We start from the raw sequence: 21854 nt of genomic DNA, 5'->3' as shown, positions 1-21854 counted from the left end.
AAGATTATGGACCTGCTATATAATGGAGTACTACTCAGCCACAAAGGAGAATAAACTTGAGACTTTTATGTGTGAATAAATAGTCATACTCAGAAGTGAAATAAACCAGATGCACATGTGTAAACATCTTATTGTGAGAACCTAACAAAGTAAAAAGATACAAGAATGTACAACAGATACTGTAAAATGGGAAGAAGCTTCAAAACAAAAGAGAAACTGGGATGTGGGAATGGAGAAAAGGAGGAAGGGAAAAACAAACCAAAAAAACACATTACACACACACACATATGAAATAGTTAAGATAGTTATGCTACTAATTTCTCTTAGTTCCCTGAAAAGCAAGATTTGTGCTAATATTTTTTGGACAAATAAAATGCCAATATCTTATACTCTGAGTAACTAATTTAAAGAGAACAATACATGATGTACATTGTTACCCTCTTATTAGCTTGTTTTGAAATGTTTTTTCTCTTCAATAAAAATTTAAAAAGGGTCTGAGGATTTAGCTCAGCAACTTAAGTGCCTGCCTTGCAAGCGCATGGTCATGAATTCGATTCCCAGTACTGATAAATAAAATAAAATAAAATAGGTGGGCATAATGGTGCACGCTTGTAATCCCAGCACTCGGGATGCTGAGGCAGGAGGACTGCCAAGAGTTTGAGGCCAGGAACTACAAAGTGAGTTCTGGGCCAGTGTGAACTCCACAATGAAACCATCTCAAAAAGACCAAAGAAAAGGAAAGGAAAGGAAAAGAAAAAGGAAAGAAAGGAAAGGAAAAGGAAAAGGAAAGAAAAAAGAAAAGAAAAGAAAAGAAAAGAAAGAAAAGGGGTGATTCAAAATGCAGTTCAGCGGTATAGCACTTGGCAAGCATAAAGCAAAGTCCTGGGTTCAACCCTCAGTAACACAAAACGATAAAATATAGTACAAAATGTCCCAGGCTTTGGGAAAAACAGCATCACACAGCGCATACAAGGCTTACCTTGCCTACTGGCTCTGCAACACCGACTCTCCGGGTCTCCAGCCTGCCCAGTCTGCCCAGCTGACTTTGGACCTGCCAGCTGCACTCAACTACATTCTTAAAATGTATCTGTGGAAAACCTGAATAAAATGTATTTTCTCCCAAAATGTAAAATAAAATGTACACGTCTACACTGCCTATGCTGAAGGGAACGAATGGGAAGAAGAGACAATCCTTAGTTACACAAAAATCCCACAGATAAGTAGATAGTCCTTTCTCCCAACGTTTAATCTTTCCTTCCCATGAGCATGGGCTGGGCTTCCCAATTCACAGAGCAGAGAGCAAGGAAAGTAACATGACTGCAGAGACCCTGGCCCGCACCACCCTAAGCAGGGGACTCTACACCTCATCCCCGGCTAACCCTGAAAAGACTGAGAAAGAAACCAGCTGGAGGACGGCTAAAGAACAGGGGAACAAAAACTGGCGAACTCTAAGGAACTCTGGCAAACCACAGGTCCAAGACCACAGAACAACCAAATGCAAACGGCACGCTGACAGGACATCAGATGAGAGCACGAAACTATGAGTAAAATACGGGCTTTAGTTACTGATAAAGTAGGAGCAAAGGGCTCACTAACAATTGTTGGTTCACACAAATTCAAGATTTTAAAACATGGGAAGCTGGATATACAGCATATACACAAACTCTGTACCATCCCCACAGTTTTTCTTGAATCTGAAATTGTTTAAAATTTAGTTTTAAAAAAAAGTACATGAGCAAGTCAGGTGTGGTTGGTGCACAACTATAACCCTGGTTATTCAGGAGTCTGAAAGGGGAGAATCCTAAATTCAAACCTGGCCTGTGCAACCGGGCAAAACCCTGTCTCAAAAACGGGCCGTGAACGTAGCTCAGTACAAAGGCTATCCCAAAAAAGGCAGGCAGCCCACAAAACAAAAACAAAAACCAGGGCTGGGAGTGGAACACAGAGGCAGAGGCGGCACCTACCACAGGAAACAGCTCTAGGTATCCCCGCCCCCACCCCGTGCGCGTGCACATGGACGCACACACCCGAAAGCTGCCGCGTGGCACTGCTCCCCCACAACAGCCACACCCCAGGCTCCCAGGGCCCCCAAAGGCCCCCTGAAGAGGTCAGCATCACAACACCCTCCCCTATGCTTCGCGGCACTCTAAGAGCAACATAAACCAAAGCAGAGCCATGCTCCTGTTTACACCTGGCAGATGCTAACAGCAGAAGCAGCTGCAAAGGTACAATCCTAAGGGAGAGATGCTGAAACCACCAAAGAAGACACTGAAAATCACAGCATTTCCCTTGAGAAACTATCACACCTTCCATGTCCAGAAGCTTAACTCATGGAGACTTGTAAGATACAGTCTATCTCTGCATTAGTAAGTATAAGAAAGACTTCTAAAATATAAACCAGCCTATACATTATTAAATATAAAAAAGATTATCCTCTGCTCACTTACATTGGAAGAATATAAAGAAAGGCCTCAGACTAGAGTAACACTTTTCACTACAGAAGCCTTGAAATTATTACTAGTTTTAAACCAGGCATAGTGGCTCACTCCTCTAATTCCAGCACTCAGGAGGCTGAGGCAGAAAGATCACTGTGAGTTCCAGGCCAGCCTGCACTACAAAGCAAGACCCTATCTTAAAAAAATATATATATGGGGCCAGGGATATAACTCAGCAGCACAGCGCTTGCCTGGCAAGTGTGAGGTCATAGGTTCGATGTCTGGTATCCAAAAAGTGTGTGTTTAGAAGGCTAAACCATAAAAAGATCAGAAACTCAAAAATATCAATGCAGCCACTAGCAGTAGTAAGTTTCTTTTCTAAAAGTACGGAAGACCTCAAAGCTCTTGGGAAAAGTTTTAATAAACAGTGTGTAATGATATTTAAAACAGCAGCTCCCTATCAAGATCATGGGTTCAAATCCCCAGTACTAGAAAAACATTAGCCTTAACCCAGTTGTGGCGGTGTACACCTGTAATCCCAGCACTCTAGAAAGCTAAAAGCAGGACCCCAATTTAATAAAACCTGTCTCAAAATTAAGGCGGGGAAATCCAGCTGGAAATCCAGCTGGAATGTAGTTCATGCCTAAGGCCCTGGGTTCAATCCCCACTACGTGAGGGGAAAAAATGGTTTCTCTTTTCAGAATTTCAGTTTACAAAAAAAGAAAAAAGCCACATAATGGCACATGCCTGTAATCTCAGCACTTTGGGAGACTGAAGATGCAGTTTAAAGCCAGCCAGGGCTACATGGTAAGATCCCATCTGAAACAACCAAAAGAAACAATGTAGTGAAAAGAAAAAAAAGTTAACAGACACTCCAAAGAGATAGCTCATGTTATCATACACATTTCAGCTTTTCCAAATTTTCAAAACAGCTATGTTTGTGTATAATTTAGAAATTTATTTTAAAACATATACTATTTTCTCTAGAATATCTCAATTTGTATTACCTGTCTTAAAAAAGAATCAGACTGATTCTCAAAAAAAAAAAGCAAGAGAAAATCAAAAGATCATACAAAAATCCTAGGCCAGTGATGGCAAAGCTTTTAAAAGACCAAGTATCCAGACTGCAACCGAAAACCTACTTATTTATTGCAAAGTGCCAACACTGCAATTAAACCTGAATACTGAGGCTTTTGTTTAGAAAAACAACTGCTACCTGATGCCTGTCTGCCGAGGCCACTTGGCTTACATGCTGACAGAGAAGGCGGGCAGGTCATAATTCACCACCACTTCCCTAGGCTCCACACAGAAAAGAGTGCAGCTGGATCATTTCTCCTCCCCTTTTAGGGGGCACGGGGGATTGTACCCAGGGCCTCCACTTGGGGATGAGGCAGGAGGACTGCTGAGTACGAGGCCCACCTAAGCTAATGAGTTCAAATGGAACTACATGAGGAGACCCTCTCTCAAAAACTAACCAGGCGCAGGCAGTATGCATGCCTGTAATCCACTAGCACTTAGAAGACTTAGCAGGAGGCTGTCATGAATTCCAAGCTAGCCCAAAAACTACATAGCAAGACTGAAAAAAAAGAAAACATTAATTGTAAGTAAAGTGCTATATTTTAGCATTTAAGTATTTTATTGAAATGTCTTTTATCCTTTATTGTTATTTATCTATACATACTACTAATTCACATTCACTACCAAAATCTGGAAAACGTTTGCTCCAGCTGAAATCCTGTTAACCCAAACAATTACATTATCTTTAACTTGTCTGTTCCCATAAACACATACTTTCTTGTCTGAAAAAGTTATTTCTTATAAACCAATGAAAGATCCTTAGAGGTCACCTAGATTCTATCAAAAAAACTAAATTATAACAAAAATATTTCAATACTTTAGAAATATTACAGTATTCATCCTAAACTGAACTAAATCCATTAAAACAAAAGAACACTTAGTATTTTTCCTGCTTGAAGGCATGCCCTTACCACTGTAAGTGCACCATAAGTTGATATGCTTCCCCCAAAAAAACTTAAAGCACAGAAGACCACATAAGGAAAAGAGGATTGAAGGCATCTGAACAATGCGAGCACTGTACCTGGAAAAGTCAGAAGGCTGCAGTATGACCACAGTCACCGATCTGTCAGACTGTCCACAACACTCTAGTAACACGTCACATAATTTAACAATCACATGCAGAACAAGCACAAAATATAGTTTTGACTTTAAGCTAAATAATAATAGAACTACATACTTTGGTACTGCTTTTGACTAAATATAATACACAAACTGCGGAGTTTAGTTCAAATTTAAGTATATTCCCCAGTATTTTAGATTTAGGAAGTAAGGCAAACCAGCACAAAACACTTTAGTGCAAGCAGGACATGAAGGCTCATATCTGTAATCTTAGCTACTGGGAGGGACCAAGGTACAAAGATCTCAAACTTAAAGCCAGTCCAAGCAATTTAACAAGCCCTCATCTCTAAACATTTTATAGGAGCTAAAGATGCATAGCTCAGTACAGTGCTTGGTACACTCTGAGTTCAATCCCCAGCAGGGGGATTAAACTCTTACACTTATGAGAAACTAAGTTTCATCAAATAACAAATTCACTAAAAAACAAATTATCACGTGAAAGTTACTTAATCCTTTTTTTTGTCTTTGTGATAATTGGGATTGAACCACAGGGTCTTCCCCATAAACTACATCCTGAGCCCCTCTCCCCACCACTGGGTTTTTTTGTTTTGTTTTGTTTTTTGGACACAGGGTCTCACAATTCTGGACCGCTCATGCTAGAGTCCTGATTTTACAGGTAATTTATTGCTTACCCTTAACAAAATTTAATTACTCACTGAAAAGTTAATTGTGTAATGATTTCAGGAAATAAAATTCTCAAACTGTTAAGCAATTAGTTTGATACACTGTAAACTTACTTTTAGAACTTTTTCCATTTCTAAATAAGATTAACAAACCCTTAGTATTATGCTCAACAGTCAAGAGTCAGAATCTGCTACTGAAGAGTAGTAACTATTTTCACTTTTGTAAGATTTTACTAGGACTGTATGTCAGGGTTCCAATGTAGAAAGAACAGCTTTAAATATTTCTAACCCCTTCTCCTTTGAAGAAGGGTACTTTTTTGTTTTGTTTGCATTTTGAGACAGGGTTTTTCACCTTCTGGCTGGCCTACAACTCGTAACAATCCTCCTGCCTCCACCCTCCAAATGCTGGGATTACGGGCCTGTGGCACCACCACGGCAGAAGGGCACTCTTTGAATAGCCCATATAGCAGGGCTGCTAATGAAACAGGACCAGAGGCTTCAGGATTTACAGTGCCTTATTGTGTAACTCAGTACCACCTGCTTCACAATTTTCCCCATGCTGCTTTAAAAAGTGGATTACTTGGCTGAGTGTTGTAGAACATCCCTACAAACTCAGTACCTGGAAGGCTGAGGCAAGTGTATCACTGTGAAGCCAGCCTAGGTTACACAGTTGAGTTCAAGACCAGCCTGAACCACACAGTAAAACTGACTCAAAAAAAAAAAAAGATGGCTTATTATCCAAGCATGTTGGCACATACCTATAACCCCAAGGGCTCAGTAGAGATAGATGGCAAGTTTGAGCCCAATTTGAGCAATCTGGCAATTCAGGGGGATCCTGTCTCAAAATGGGGCTCATTCCCATAATCCCAGTTCTCCAGAGACTGAGGCAAGAGGATAGCTGAAGTATGAGGCTAGCCTTAAATACATAGTGAATTCAAAGCAGTGCATTTATATTAAGGTAAAACCCTCTCTCAAATGGAGACAGGCCACAGACAGAAAAGCCCTGGGTTCAAAACCCAGCACCACCCCACCTCCCTCAAAGAAAACTTGGGGGCCCCATTAAGACACGTAAACTAACACTCTGCATATCAGGCCAGCAATCTGGTTTTTTTGTTTGTTTGTTTTGTTTTTTTTCTTTTGCTAACTTCACTTCAGAGAGGAATCTGTTCTTTGCTCTCTGGTTGGGGCAGGTTTGCTTTATTGTACTGTGATAGCACCTTGGTTTGCAGTTCAGGCTGGCCTCAAACACACAATTCTTCTGCCTCAGCCTCCTGAGTGCTGGGATTATAGGTATGAGCCACCATGCCTGGCCCTGTATTTTTACACATTCCAAGAGATTACAGTGCATACTGAGAAATCCATTATCACCTATATGAGAAGCCAGGAAGCCATAAATTTTAGTTTCCCGAATTATGTTTAAGATTTTACAGTAAACCAGGCCTGATGCTGAACATCTGCAATCCCAGCCCTGGGGAAGCTGAGGCAGAACGATCACTGTGAGCTGGAGGCCAGCCAGAGCTACACACAGAGTTCAAGGCTGGCCTGTACTACATAGTGAGACCTTGTCTCCAAAACAAAACAGTAAATGAAGCCCAACTGTTTTACTGTTATTGCACAGGGATTCTTCAGAGAATCTGTGAAAATGGGTGCCTATGAAAGTATGTTTAATAAAATCTAAACACCCTCAAGTGAGCTGTTAAAAAGCTCATTTCTTAAAAATGTTAACTATATGATAAAATGTGGTAGGGTCTGGATGGGGCATAAGCACCACCAGTCTCTTCTGTCCCCAAGTTAACTGCCAACACCAAGACTGAGCACTGCTTTCCCCGTGATATTCAAACACATTTCCTTAATTCCACAGTGGCTAAAACACCCTTCTCAGGAAGTAGCCCTTGATTTAGCATAACTGCTGTGTGTTTTTGGTATGCAGTTCAGGCCAGTTGTGAGCTCACGACGTAGCCTGGGCTGGCCTTGCACTTGCAGCAGCTCCTGCCTCAGTTCCCTAGTGTGAAGTTACAGGCATGCACCACCACGCCCATCTGTTCTGCGTGTTTTACACATCTTGTTGGTCTGTTGGTCTATTAGTCTGGCTGTTAATCTGGTTTCATAATAATGAACTTGATATACACATCAAGACTTAAAACCACAAATGCAAACCCACCTGGACAATTTGGCAAGATCTTTCTCAAAACAAAAGTGAGTAGGGCAACGGCTCAATGCAAAAGCTTTGAGTTCAATCCCCTGTACCATCAAAGACATGAAAAATTGGCAATGGGGTAGAGGGGCACACACCTGTAATCTCAGCATGTGGGAGGGCTGAGGCAAGAGGATTTCAATGAGTCCAAGGCCAAGCCTAAACAACACACACGCACACACTTTTAAAAATGAGAAAACCAATTTTGGTAGTTACTGAGTTGATTTTATTTCAATTTTTAAAACTATGATTATTAATTACAATGTATCCAAGTAAAACAAGTCTCTAAAGTAACAAGGTCCTAGCTCTAGCAATACCACTAAATCAAGCAATTTTTTGTATTCTTGTGTTTGACCTCTCTACATCTGTTTCATCTTTGGAAGGATTAAATGAGATAATATAAGTGGAATACTTAAAAAAGTGCCTAGCAAATGTCAGTCTTCAGTGAACAATGCTCGTGGCACCCACTTGTAGTCCCAGCACTTGGGAGGTTGAGGCAAAAAGATCACCAAGTCTGAGGTCAGACTAGACTACAAAATGAGAGCCTGTCTCAAAAAAGATAGAAAGAAAACAATACTTCACATAAATGGAGAACCTCAAGACATAATAGGGTTTTGTTTGTTTGGCTTTTTGCTTGCTTGTTTTGATTTGATTTGGTTTTTTGAGACACGTTCTCTCAATGTGCTTCAGGCTGGCCTTGAACTCACTGTGTTGGCCAGTCTGGCCTTAAACTCAAGAGGATTCTCCTGCCTCAACTTTGAGTACTAGGCTTACAGGCATGTGCCAACAAGCCCAGTAAGGCACAATTATTAATGACAGTAACCCCATGAAGAGAAGGTCTGGCCAGGGAAAAAAAGAGACTTTTGTATTCTTGTGTTTTAACTACATTTCAAAAGTATTTTTTTTCTTTAAACTGATCTCTTGTGCTAAGGAATTTCTTAGTACTTAATACATTGTAGAAGCTGAATTGTCACTACTGAATTCACAAAGGAATATCATAATCTAGTAATACTTGAAAGGAAACATGAGCTGGGGATTTAGCTCAGAGGCATAAGTACCAGCCTTGCAAGCAGGCGTCGTGAGTTCGATCCCTGGTACCCATAAAAATGAAAAAGAAAAAAAAAAAAAAGATTCTGTTTGGGGCTGGGGATTTAGCTCAGTGGCATAAACGCCTGCCTTGCAAGCAGGCAGTCATGAGTTTGATCCCTGGTACCGATAAAAAGGAAAAAAGACAAAAAAAGAAAGGAAACACACCAGCTACAGTTTCCAATTTCAAGAATCTATTGTGTTCTTATTTGCTTCATAATAGCCATAACAGTCTTCATTAAAACACCTTAACCCAAACCAGGTGTCATGGTGCACTCCTCAGCATTTGGAAGGCTAAGGCAGGAGGATCACTGCAGTTTGAGACCAGCCTGGGCTACAAAGTGAGCTCAAGGTCAGCCTGAACTGCAGTTAGACCCTGTCTCAAACAAACAAACACATACCACCTTAAACCAGGGTGGTGATAATTCCAGTAATCCCAGCACTTGGGAGTCTGAGGCAGGAGGGTCCTCACAAATTCCAGACCAGTGTGAGCCATATAGTGACTCCAAGGTAAGCATGAAGTACACAGTGAGACCTCTCTCAAAAACACAAGCAAGAACCGGGCATGGTGACTCACACCTGTAATCCCAGTACTCAGCAGGCTGAGGCAGGTTCCAGACCAGCTTGGGCTACAAAGTGAGCTCAAGGCCAGCCTGAACTACACAGAGACCCTGGCTCAAAAAGACAAAAAAAAAAAAAAAAAAAAAAAAAAAAAAAAAAAAAAAAAAAAAAACAAGCAAGGAAAAAAAAGAAAACCATCTTAACCCAGAAGTTTTATTTGTATCTGGGATAATTTTCTCTCTCAGGGGACAATTTGGCCTAGACATCTTTGTCACAACTAAGGGTATGTACTACTGGACGGAGTGGGCAGTGAGGAATGCTGCTGGACAATCTATGATGCACAGACCGGATCCTTCCCCTAACAATAATCACCCCAAAATACCACTGGTGACGGACTGAAGAAACTGCACCCAAGGAAAGTACCTACAGTTCATTCTTCACTATGGTGACCAATGAAACGATACACCTGATAAACTCTCCTAAGTAACAAATTTGAATCCTTAACCCTGACATACAAGAACCCAAATAAATGTAGCTATTGTTGTTGAAAACTTTCGGAATTGTAGTTGCTAATATGGCTTTGAGTTTTGTGCAATCTACTCAATTCAATACATCTCAAGATTTGTAAAACATTTTTCAACTCTAACAAAAGCTCATCTAAGTGACTTGAACAGATTACATTTCACCATTCATTCCTGTTTTCAAATTGTATCACAAAACTCAAATATACTACTACAGTAAAACAAGGTCTTTAAGTAGATACTGAGTCCTCCCAAATACTACTTGGTACTGGGGATTTAGCTCAATGGCCTAAGCGCCTGCAGGCAGTCCTGAGTTCCATCCCCAGCACCAATACAAAGGAAAAAGACAAAAAAAAAAAAAAAAAAACAAATACTACTTGGTATTTCTGCATTTCAATTAACAAACTACATTGGCTTTGTCTGTGCTGTGCATTCTGAACATGTTAATTAAAAGTGTTTTTAAAAAAAATCAAGAAAATATTAAGACCAGTTCCATCATCTCTAATCAACAAAGCAAAAATATACATATATTGCTAAGTAACTTTAAGGCTTGAAAAAAATACAAATTAAATCATACCTCTACCTTAAAACATATTTTACTGTGCCAGGTGTGGTGTCACCTGTCTATAATCCCAGCTCTAGGAGGTTGAGGCAGGAGGATCTCTGTGAGTTTGAGGCCAGCCTGGGTTATATGATGAGTTCAAGACTAGCCTCAACTGCACAGGAAGTCCTGTCTCCAAAAAATGAAAGAAAAAAAAAAGAGAGAGAAAAAAGAAACCTCCATCCAAAAAAGACATTTTACTGACTTATCAGAAAATCAACCTTTAATAAATAGCTTTAAGTAAAGTGTCTTTTCAATGTTTGGAATACTGTAAAAAAAAATAAGCTGAACTGAGTTTTCACTACAATCCAGCACTGGGTCATGAACAGGGAAGTTCTGACATATTGGTACTGCCATCACTGTTATTAGTCATATTTTACTTTCTTAGTAACTGTGCGACTTTTCTTGCACCTCCTAAAATGTTTTATCTTTTCCATTACGTAAGAGTAATGTTTTAATACTGATTTTGTTCTTTAAATTCTATTTAAAAGTTCACCACATAATAAAAACAGTAAAGAACTCTTAGGGAGATAAAACAAGAACTTAATTTCTTTCTCAAAAAAACTTTTGAAATTGTTCTTTTTTCCCTTTGAAATAAAATGGACTTGGGGGGTAAGACACAGAAAAAGGGTGCTTGGAAATTTAAGATGCAATGAACTTGTGTTCTTCCATTGCTTTTCCCGCATTCGTCCTGACAGAGAGTATCATTAGAACTTCTCCATTTACTTCAAGTCATTCCCCTGACCATCCAGAAAACTTCTAACGCTCGACCAAAGCTGCTTGCTCATGGTCTAATAATAACCTGTATTATACAATCTGTAACACTCCCCGACAATCTTTGCCTTAAGAAGCCATAAAGGTGATTTAAGTAATACCTCAAACATACTCAAATCTCTTTCAAAGACATGTTTTCATTTCAGCCTCCAAGTTCTGCCAAGGGCCAGAGACTGCTGGCGCAGGGTGGGGAGGGGGTAGATCGCCAGGACCGAGAATGACACGCTGGGCGTTGGACAGCAGGCTAAGTGCTGGTTCATCTCTCTTTAAATCTGGCAGCACGTGGGGCGGCATTGTGAAGCCACCAACCCGCCTCCCCCTTCCACTCCGCACACGTACGCCTCCGACGCGCATGCTCCGCGCACACAGTCCTCGCAGAGTAGGAGCCAACCCCCTAAAAAAGTCAACCTGGAAGCCGCAAACGGCCGGAGGCCGGGACAATGGGGGAGGGGGCGCAGGCTGCTCGGTGAAGGCATCCCGGGCCGCCGCCCGAGCCGGAGGGTGCGGGCGCAGCGCCCAGAGGCTGCGGGCCTGCGCGGGGGCCAGAGTGGCCGCGAGCACAAAGCCCGACCCGGCCGGCGAGCGCTCTCCCCAGCGCCCGCTCCTACCCTCCCCCAGCCGGCGGCGCAGCCGGAGCCCGTGCCAGGCAGAGGCAGGCGAGGCGGCGTCCCCCAGCCCGCCGGGCCCCGGGCCCCCGCACCCAGGCCTCCCCGCCGCCGCTTTTGTTGTTGGCCGCAACTCCGCGGACACGACACAGCCCGGGGAGAAGTTTTGCGCGCCTCCCCTCTCCGGCCCCGGCCCAGCTCCCCCGCGCCCGCTCGGCTCCCGCTGCCTGCCGCGATCTGGACCCCCGAGCGGGGCACTCGCACTGCCCAGGCGCTCCCGGGCCCCGCGGCCTCCGCAGCACCTGAGCCGAGACCCGCCCCTCCAAGGGGTCGGCCCGGCCCGGGACCCACAGCCCCTCCCCCGCAACGCCCCACCGCCGAGTGGGGGAGGGGGAGGCTTCCCCCGCCGGCGCCAGGCCCGGTCCGACAGCCGAGGCTGGGTCGTGCCCCCAGGGCCCTCCGGAAGGTGAGCAACCGTGCGGGGCCGACGGAGACCCGAGCCGTCGGCTCCCCGCTCTCGCAGGCCCGGTTCCCCGAGCAGCCAGCCGAGAGGAAGCAGCGGCGGGCACGGCTGTCCGCGCCAGCAGCCGCGGCCCGGCGCCCCGCCGCCGCCCGCTCACCTGCCAGCTGTCTTCTCAGCAGCAGCGCCGACTGCAGCTCCGTCATCCTCCCCGCCGCGGGCCCGGGCTGGCGCCGGGGCTTCTGCAGGTCTGGGACAGGCTCTGGGGGCAGCTAGGGCTGGGTGTGCTGAGAAGCCGGGCCCGCGATCGGAACACCAAAGCCGAGGCAGGCCGGGCTGGGCAGCGAGAGGGACGTCTCGCTGCCGGTGGAGTCCGCTCGGTTCGGCTTTTCTCAAGCGCCTCACGCCCGGAAGGGGAGGGTACCGGGCCGACGCGGCGCGCTCTGGGACTTCGCTCTCTCGCTTCCCTCCTTCAACCCGCCTGTCGGCCCCACCGATGGCCTTCCCCCGCCACTGCCTCTCTGCGCGCAGGGCCTCTCGGCGCAAGCGCGCGGGGCTTGCCTAATTCGGAAGCGTCCCGCCAGCTAGCCCGACCCCTCTGCCTCTCGGCCCCACCTCCGGCGGCGCGGCCCCGCCCCCTGCGCGCTGCTGCTCGACTGCCGCCATCTTTGGAAGGTCCACGCCCGAGCGTCTGCTGAAGCCTCCCTCCTCCGGTAGACGCCCCGCGGGCGCCATGACGAAGAGGTCGTGGAAGGTCAGGTCACCGCCTCCTGCTAGAAGCAGGTGGTCAGAGAGTAAAAGGACCCGAAAGAAGCGTGGTGGATGTCTAGTTGCTGGCAAGTGTCCAGCAGCCATGTAACGCTGCACACATAGTGTGCAAATTAGTCATTGTTAGAAAGCCGACTTAATACTAGTGTCCCCGACTTTAAGCAGTCACCAAAATAGAGAATATATGCTGCTAATGAACTTTTTATAAAGAATCTCCAAAAGGATTCCTGAAGTAAACAAAATATTTTGCATCGCATAGTGTGAAATATTTGAAGAAGTGTCTAAAACTATTCCCCATGAATAACAGAAAAATCGAGTATATATGATTCAAGCGGTCGTTTAGAAAGGCATATACATGTAAAGTCAGTATGTGAAAACCAGATTTTGGAAAACCCTACTTTTTGTTTTTGTTTTTTGGGATAGGGGCTCGCTGTGTAGCCCTTCAACTCGCTACGTAGCCCAAGCCAGCCTCGAATTTTTAGTAATCATCCTGTCTCAGCCTCCCAAATTCTGGAAATATAGGCATACACTGCCACGCCCCGTTGTGAGGAAAAATGCACTACTGTATGGATCATTCTTGCAGTTTTGTGCCTTGTCAATAATGCAGTGTCCGGCTGGGCTTGACACAGGCCTGTAATCCTAACACTCAGGAGGGTGAAGCAAGAGGATCCCTAAGTTTGAGGCCAGCTTGGGGTACAGAGCGAGTTCAAAACCAGTCTGAACTACATAGCGAGACCCTGTCTCTAAATAAATAAGTGAAAAGGAAAGATTAACACCTCAAATTTTTCTATTCCTTCAATAAATGCTTGTTAAACCGGTACTAACTTTATCTTTGGATTGCAAAAGACCCAGTGTATAGGAGACAGCTGTATTCCTTCCCTCAAAGAAGGGCCCAAGTAAAGTAAACAGGAGAAACATTCTAAAATAGCTTTTTAAAATATATATTATAAAAATTACTGAACTAGCTGGGCATGGTGGCACAGGCCTATAATCCCAGCAGTTGAGAGACAGAGTAGGAAAATCACCATAAATTTGAGGCTACCCTGGGCTAAAACAGTGAGTCCAAAACCACTCTGAACTAGATAGAAAGACCTCATCTAAAAAAAAAAAAATACTGAACTAAACCAGGTGTGATGGAATACTCTTGTGATTCCAGTGTCCAACAGGCTGAGGCAGGAGGATCACATATAAGAAATAGATCATCTGCCTTGATTCCTTATCTGATCAGAAGCTGGCTGTGGTGGTCTGTGCCTCCAATAAGAGAGACTGAGGCAGGAAATTCTCAAAATTGAGACTAGCCCTGACAATTTAGCCAAACCCTGTCTCAAAACAAAAACTAAAACTAGGAGCCAGAGATATACTTCTGTGCTCCAAGGATTCAATCCCCAGGACCATACACACATACAAAATAAAATGAATAAGCCAGGGGGCTGGGGGTTTAGCTCAGAGGCATAAGCGCCTGCCTTGCAAGCAGGCAGTCGTGAGTTCGATCCCTGGTACCAATAAAAAAACGAAAAGGACAAAAAAAAAAAAATGAATAAGCCATGAGAAAAACCATTGCAAACATTTTTTTTAGGGAAATGTTTCCAGGAAAAAAAAAAATAAGGAATGGAATGGGATTGCTTTTGGCAGCAGGAATGAGGAAGAGATGCTACAAGGCACACTTGTTTTTCACTACAAATGTTTACATTGTTTATGACCAATATGTATCTGTTCTTTGATAAAATTATATTTAAAATGAAAGCGTTTGGTTCAGAAAACAAGACTGTTGTTGTAAGTGGATTTATGGTAAAACTAGTGAAGTTCAGGGTCATAACTTTCTCCTACTTGAGGGCAGAAATTTGTTATAGGTGAGATGGAATCAGATTGCAACAAGACAGCATTTTTTGTTTGTTTGTTTTGCTTTTTCTAAGATAGGATCTCACTGTGTAGTTCAGGCTGGCCTTGAACTCACTATGTAGGCCACTCGGGCCTCAAAACTCATGGTGATCCTCCTCCTCGACCTCCTGAGTGCTGGGATTCCAAATATGCACCACCACATCTGGAGCAGCCCTGTCTCTCAAAACCTACAATTAATACCATTTTCACCAGTTAAATACAAAGGGTGATTGAAATATACAGTTAATGTTTAAATTTTTAAAACTGTATTAAAGTAAAAAACATATTGTCAGGGCTGGGATTTAGTTCAGCGGCATAAGCACCTGCCTTGCAAGGAGGCAGTCATGAGTTCCATCCCCAGTACCGATAAAAAGGAAAAAGACCAAAAGAAAAAAAGATAATAATAAATTTTAAAAAAAACAAAACATATTGTCGGTGTGGTGGCACACGCCTATAATCCCAATAGGATTGCAAGCTGAGGCAGGAGGATCTCAGTGAGTTCCAGGCTAGCCTGGGCTTCATGAGCAAGTTCAAGAACAGCCTGCACCACATAGCAAGACCTTGTTTCAAAGACGAAAATAAAATATGGGATGATGATGCAAGCCTGTGATCCCAGTACTTGGGAGGCTGAGGCAAGTGAGTCACTTTGAGTTTGAGGCCAGCCTGGGATACAGAGTGAGACCCTGTCTTAAAAAAAAGAAATTAGCCAGACAGGCTTGTAATCCCAGTAATCAGCAGGCTGAGGAAGGAAGTTTGCTGTGAATTCAAGGCCAGCCTGAACTGCATAGGGGGCATATTCAAAAAGACCAAGAAAACTCACATTGTCATTAATCCCCCTCAAAACACACCCCCTAGTTTAAAAAATTTTTTTCACTGTTCTTATCCAGTGTGTGTGTGTGTGTGTGTGTGTGTGTGTGTGTGTGTGTGTGTGGTGTTTGTGTGTTTTTTGGTTTTGAGACAGGATCTTCCTATGGAGCCCATCCAGGCTGGCTTCAAACTCTTGGTGATGCTCCTGCCTTAGCATTGGGTTACAGGCATCCCCAGAAATGTCAGATTAGCATATGTATAAATAAGGCTGGAGTGGGGGAAACCACAGCTTTAGATATAGGATTGGAGAGGCCATTAAGTTTCCTTTTAGGCTGCTGAAATTTTTTTAAAGCCCTAAAAATGAGACATGAAGCCATAGTCATTTGGAGGTCAGACAGAAGAGAAGGAGCCAGCAACAGAGGCTGAAAGGGAATGGAACAAGAGTGACCCAATGTGTGGTGTACGGAAAGCTAAGCCAGGAAAATTGTCCCAGGTGGCTAGCAGGGCGAGCTGCCACCTGCCGCTGAGACAGAGGGAAGCAAGGGTTGAGACAGGTGCTGCGTTTTGAAACTCCAAGGTTTTACTGCCCTGGATGGAGCATTGTGACAGCAGTGCTTCCAGCAGGCAGAGCAAAGGCCACGTGGAAGTGAGGAAGTGACAGGCTCTACCCCAAGTGCTTCTTTGATGTTTGTGGTAGTAAACCGAAAGTACAGTGGGTCCAGTTGAGTTCTTTATTTTTTCCTGTTCTGTGCACTGCTCAGGTGCAGTCCTGGCCAGCTTTGGGCCACATTCAGCGCTGTAGATCACCCAGACAAAGTGGGGAGAAAGGCAGAGGCAGGATCTATGGGGAAAATGAGTGTAGTCATCGAATGTGCCATCAGCTAGGAAGAGAAGAAAGCAAAAGTGGGGGAGTTGTGTTTTTTGTTTGTGTTGTGTGTAGCCCAGGATGGCCTTGAATTCACAGTCCTCCAGTCTCAGCTGAGATTAGAGGCATGTGATGGATTTTAAGTGGTACAGCAGGGCTTGACGAGGTTGCAGAGTTGTGCAGGTTAGACACTAAGCAAGTGAGCTGGAAGGTAGGAAATTGTGGTCAGGGGAGGTGGCTCGAAATGGAGAATTTAAGTGTGGTGTGGTTATGGGTGGTGAGACTGGTGGGAAGGAGATACTGGCCAGCAGCATGGGCGAAGAGAAAGCCCAGCCAGTGGCAAGCAGTGCGGGTATGGGTACCAGACCACTGCCCACAGGAGTAATGAAGTCCTGCAGAGGACCAGGGGGAGGAAGGTGAAGACAAAGACTGTGAAGCAGGTGCCAAACCACTGACAAATGCATCTACAGATAACAGCAAGAAAGGAGGCGACAAGTGGGATAGCTGGGTGGCACTGACCTCAAAAGAGCCAGGGTCAGAGGAAGGAAAAGAAAGAAAAAAGGTCAAGAGTCAGCAGTGGGAAAGAAGAATGTGCTGAGCCTGCTGGCCCTGGATCCTTAGAAGGTGGGAGGAAAGATAGCCTTCCCTTGAGAGGGCCGAGGAAGTGGAGTGGAGCACTCCCAAGAGAGCCTGGAAAGCCAGAAGGTGGAGAAGAGCCCAGCAACACCCCAGACTGTCCTGACCTGAACTCACTGTCTCCTCCCCGACCTGCTCTGGCATAACCAGCAGTTTCCAACCAGATGGGTCACCAACAGGAGAAAAGGAGGGTTGCCCTCCATGCCCCTCTACTGATCACCAAGACCCAAGTGTCCCCATGGACACTCCGAAATGCAAGCCTAGATGACAGCCACAGCCTCCCAAGGCTCCACTGGCCACTGGTCTTGGCCCTGCTTTCCTCTGTATTCTGTAGTCAAGCAAGATGTTCCGAATGCAAATCTGTAATGGGTTCCACCTCTCCTTAAATGCTAGCAGACTGCCACCATTCTAGGATGAGGTCTGACCCCACTCAGGTTTGACTGCCCCTCCCCAGCAGGTGTCCAGGGCCCCCAGTTGCAGTCACACTGGACTCCCTCCTCCCGGTGCTGCTTCTCACCCTCTGCTCCTGACGTGCTTTATGGCTTTACTTCCTGTGAAAGGTTGCTTTTCATCTCTCATTTGGATGGCCTAGAATACTCTTCTGCTAAATGTACATAGCACATTCCTATGAATTCATCTTTCCAAGCCTTGAAGACAGTAACTTCTCCCAGAATGCCTTTCCTAATCAAAAAATTAGCCTCACCCATTTGTTACTTCCATATTCTCTGTCTCTCTCTCTGTCTCTCTCTCTCTCTCTCTCTCTCTCTGTCCCTCTGTCTCTCTCTCTCTTCTCAAGATGGGGTCTCATTATACAGTTCAGCTTGGTCTTAAGCTCACTTTGTAGCCTAGGGTGGTCTTGAATTACAATGATCCTCCTGCCTCAGCCTCCCGAGTCCTAGGATTACAGGCATGCAACACCATGCCTAGCATTTATTTATTTAGGTGCCTGGAATTGACCTTGAGCTTGCCAGGCAGGCGCTGAGCCACTAAGCTATGTCCCTGGCCCCACCATCCCCTGCATTACATTTTTTACCCTAGCTTTATCATGCAGTATTGCAATAGGTTTTTGTGTTTTATTTCCTTTCAGTTATCTATGTACTTGTGAACGCAGGACTGACTCTGTTTCTCAGCATTTAACACACTGTAATGATGCTAGACAGTAGGCACTCAACAAATATCTTGTGAATAAGTCAAACTCATAAAGTTAATAACAGGATCATCTCTCAAGATTAATACAGACCTATGCTTATTAAACTCAGGTTTGTGTACCTGGCAGACAGAGTGTGGTACAGGCTGCTGTGTCAAGGTATTCTCTTTTTCTTTTCCTTTTTTTAAGTAGTAGAAATCAAACCTAGAGCCTTCACATTAAGCTAAAACCCCATCCATTTTTAAAATTTAAGATCTCTAAATCTCTAAGTTGCCCAGGCTGAGCCGGTCCTCCTGCCTCAACCTCCTGAGAGTTAAGATTCTAGGTATGTGCCACTATGCCTGGCTCCAAAGTGTTCCCAAAGCCACAGAGGGAAGTTTTCCTAGAGTGTAAATTTTATTTATTTTTTACAAAGCAAAAAAGCAAAAAATACTTTTTAAAAATGTATAATTTCTTTTTTGTTTGTTTTTTTGAGACGGGGTCCTTGCTATGTAGTTCAGGCACTCACTGTACCGCAGGCTGGCCTTGAACTTGCTTGGATCCTCCTGCCTCAGCCTCCTGAGTGCTGGGATTATAGGCCTCTGCCACCACACCTATCGAAAACGCATAATTTTAAATGCTTGTGTTAGAAAAGAAAAAAATGTGCTTGGGGGTGTGGCTTAGTGGTAGAATATGTAATAGTGTATTTAATAAGCATGCACAAGTCTGGGTTCAATTCCTAGCCCCTCAATAAAAACCTAAGGATTTAATAATCCAAGCATCTATTTAAAAAGAAAAATAATACTAAACTGAGCCCAAAGAAAGTTATTAGGACATCCACATGCAAAACAAAGTTGGGCCCTACCTAATAGTATATTAAAAAATTCACAAAAAAAAAAAAAAAATTTTCACTCAAAAAGAGTCAAAGACATAAATTTATAAGCTAAAACTACTAAGTCTTTTTTTTTTTTTTTTTTTTTTATCGGTACCAGGGATCAAACTCACGACGGCACACTTGCAAGGCAGGCGCTTATGCCGCTGAGCTAAATTCCCAGCCCCAAACTATAAAATGGCTCCTATCAATTACTCTTTCACCTTTATGATAAGTGTAGATTTTTAATGAGTTTGGGTAAGAGATGTTTATCTCTTCCGTTTGGCACCACAGTCACTCTTGTTATCACATTTGTTATTTATCTTTCATTCTTACAGAAGAGAATCTGCCTAAGAAAATAGAGAACCCTCAGTTGTCTAGAATTGATAACCTTGTATTTTAAATAAAACTTTAAATAAAAACATTTGTTATAAATTAACTTTTATTATAAATAAACTTTAAATAAAAACGTTTGTTATAAATCCCCTCTTGGGCTGGGGATTTAGCTCAGTGGCATAAGCGCCTGCCTTGCAAGTCGTGAGTTTGATCCCCAGTACCGATAAAAAAGAAAAAGACAAAAAAAAGTCTTCCCTCTCCCTCTCTCTATCCTCATCTTTTAGGTGCTTGAAATGGAGGCCAGAGTCTCACATGTGCCTGCATCTTGGAGCTACACTCTCAGTCCTTTTACTTTTTTATTTGGAAATAGGATCCAGCTGGCCTTGAACTTGAATTCCTCTTGCCTCAGCCTTCTGAAATTACAAGAATGGGCCACACTACCTGATTAAAAATGATTCTTCAATATTTATGGTTCTAAATCTGTCCAAATCAACTGTCTTAATGTCTTAGTAGTGGGGGAAAGTTTAACTGTCTTAATGGTTTGTAAGGGGGCTTTGATAAAACATTCATTTTTCCAGTGTCATCACATGATTGTAATCTGCATATCTAAAGCTCTGCTCCTCAAGAAATGAAAAGTCATTACCCCATCCCAGACATTGCCTTGATTTTTCTATCTTGAAACCCAACCTGTAATTTTCATATTAGAAAAATATGAACATAAGTCATTGTGATTTAGGATTAGATTATCGTTTCTTAGCCAAAGGCAAGGGTGGGGTACCAAAAACACAAGCAAAGAAGAAAAAAGTATCCTTCGGCAGGCTGATCAAAAGTCAGAGCTTAGCCTGGGCAGTGTGTGAGACCATGTCTCAGTTTTCTTTTAAAGGGCTGGGGATATAACTCAATGTCAAGACCCTGGGTTCGAGACCCAGTACAAAAAAAGGATAAATAATAGATAAATTGGATATCATACAAATTAAAAATGTTTGTGCTTCAGAGGAGAGCATCAAGAAAGACTACTTTAAAAAAGAACGACTACATTGGGGCGGGGTGTGGGGGAATAACTGCAGCACTTGGGAAGTGAGGCCAGAGGATTGCTGCAGGTTCAAGGGCAGCCCCACCGGTATGACAGATTCTGTCTCAAAACAAAACAGGACAACACTGGCGCTGGGGTGTAACTCAGCGGTGCAGTACAAGTTTAGCTCAGATGAGGCCTGGCTTCAGTCCACAGCACTCAACCTCAAGACAACATTAGTAGTGGGGGAAAGTTTAACAAATCATGTGTCTACATCTAGATATAGCCATCTGGTGCCTAGGAAATACAAAGACAGCTCCTTTTAAAAACAGGCACAGAATGGCACGGCAGTGCACGTATGTGTGCTTCTGCTCTGGAGGCAAAAGAATCGAAGGTCAAGGCCACCCCAGCCACCACCAAGGCCCTGTCTCAAAGTACAACAAAAAAGACTGGACGTCATTCAGTGTAAACTGCTTACCTAACATGCACAGACCTTGAATTTCAGCCCCAGGACTGCCAACAAAAGAGGATCTGAAGAGACATCTCTGCAGAGTTCAGCTGATGGCCAGGGAGCACAGAACAGGTACTCACCTTCCTCAGCAATCAGGGGAATGCAGAGCTAAACCACAGGAAAACGCTACAGTGCTTCATATCAGATGCAGAAAGACAGATGTCAGTGAGACAACAGTTACCGAGGAAATAGAGAGAGGGGAGAACTCTTGCTAATGAGAGCAGCCATGCGGAAGATGGTTTGGAAGCTCCAAGGAAAGAATAACGCTGACTTCCTCGTATGAGACCCTGGGTTCGATCCCCAGAACTATAGATAGGTAGGTAGATAGATACATACATACATAAATACATACACACACACACAGATTAAACATGATGTCTCACAACTGTAATCCCAGCACTCTGAGAGGCTGAAGCTAGAAGACAAAAATTTCAAGCCCAACCCAAGAATTTAGTAAGATTCTCTCACAAATAAATAAAGATGGACTGGGCAATGTAGTTCAACATGCAGGCCCTTGGTTCAATCTCCAGTATCTAAATAAATTAATTAATCCAAATGACTATCAACTGGTGACTATCAACTGGTGAACAAAACATTATTCAGCTGTAAAAGAGGAACAAATATGCTAGGCATAGCAGTGCCTGTAATCCCAGCACTCGAGAGGCTGAAGCAGGAGTATCGCTGTGAGTTCAAGCACAGCCTGGGCTGCATGGTGAGTTCAAGGCCAGGCTGAACCACAAAGTGAAACCCTGTCTCAAAAACAAAAAAGCAGAAAAAAGCACACTGACCATAGGAAGTGGAGGAAGTGAGATGCAAAATACTTAAGAGGACCTAAAGTGCCAGTCCTATTTCAGGAACTGTTGGATCAGTGGTGAGTAAAAGTAACAAGTCTTCAGTAAGGCTGGGCATGATAGCACTCACCTGTAATCCAGCACTCAGGAGGCTGAGGCAGGAGGGTTCCCACCCCGCCTGGACAATTTAGTGAATT

General features: G+C 43.9%; 1 protein-coding gene across 1 annotated transcript in view; it reads right to left on the bottom strand.

Annotated features, from left to right (window-relative positions):
* Window positions 1-12406, bottom strand: part of Ube2g1 (ubiquitin conjugating enzyme E2 G1) — an 83275-nt gene extending 70869 nt beyond the window's left edge. Inside the window, exon 1 of the mRNA XM_063251012.1 lies at window positions 12217-12406. Coding sequence (XP_063107082.1) covers window positions 12217-12262 — 46 coding nt within the window. The 5' untranslated portion in view covers window positions 12263-12406. The remainder of the gene's footprint in view (window positions 1-12216) is intronic.
* Window positions 12407-21854: the final 9448 nt, after the last annotated feature.

This window comes from Cavia porcellus, unplaced genomic scaffold (genome assembly GCF_034190915.1).
Source record: "Cavia porcellus strain 051 isolate PalLab524CR breed Dunkin Hartley unplaced genomic scaffold, mCavPor4.1 scaffold_6, whole genome shotgun sequence".
Lineage (NCBI taxonomy): Eukaryota > Metazoa > Chordata > Mammalia > Rodentia > Caviidae > Cavia > Cavia porcellus.
This window is presented reverse-complemented; position numbering and strand designations above follow the sequence as displayed.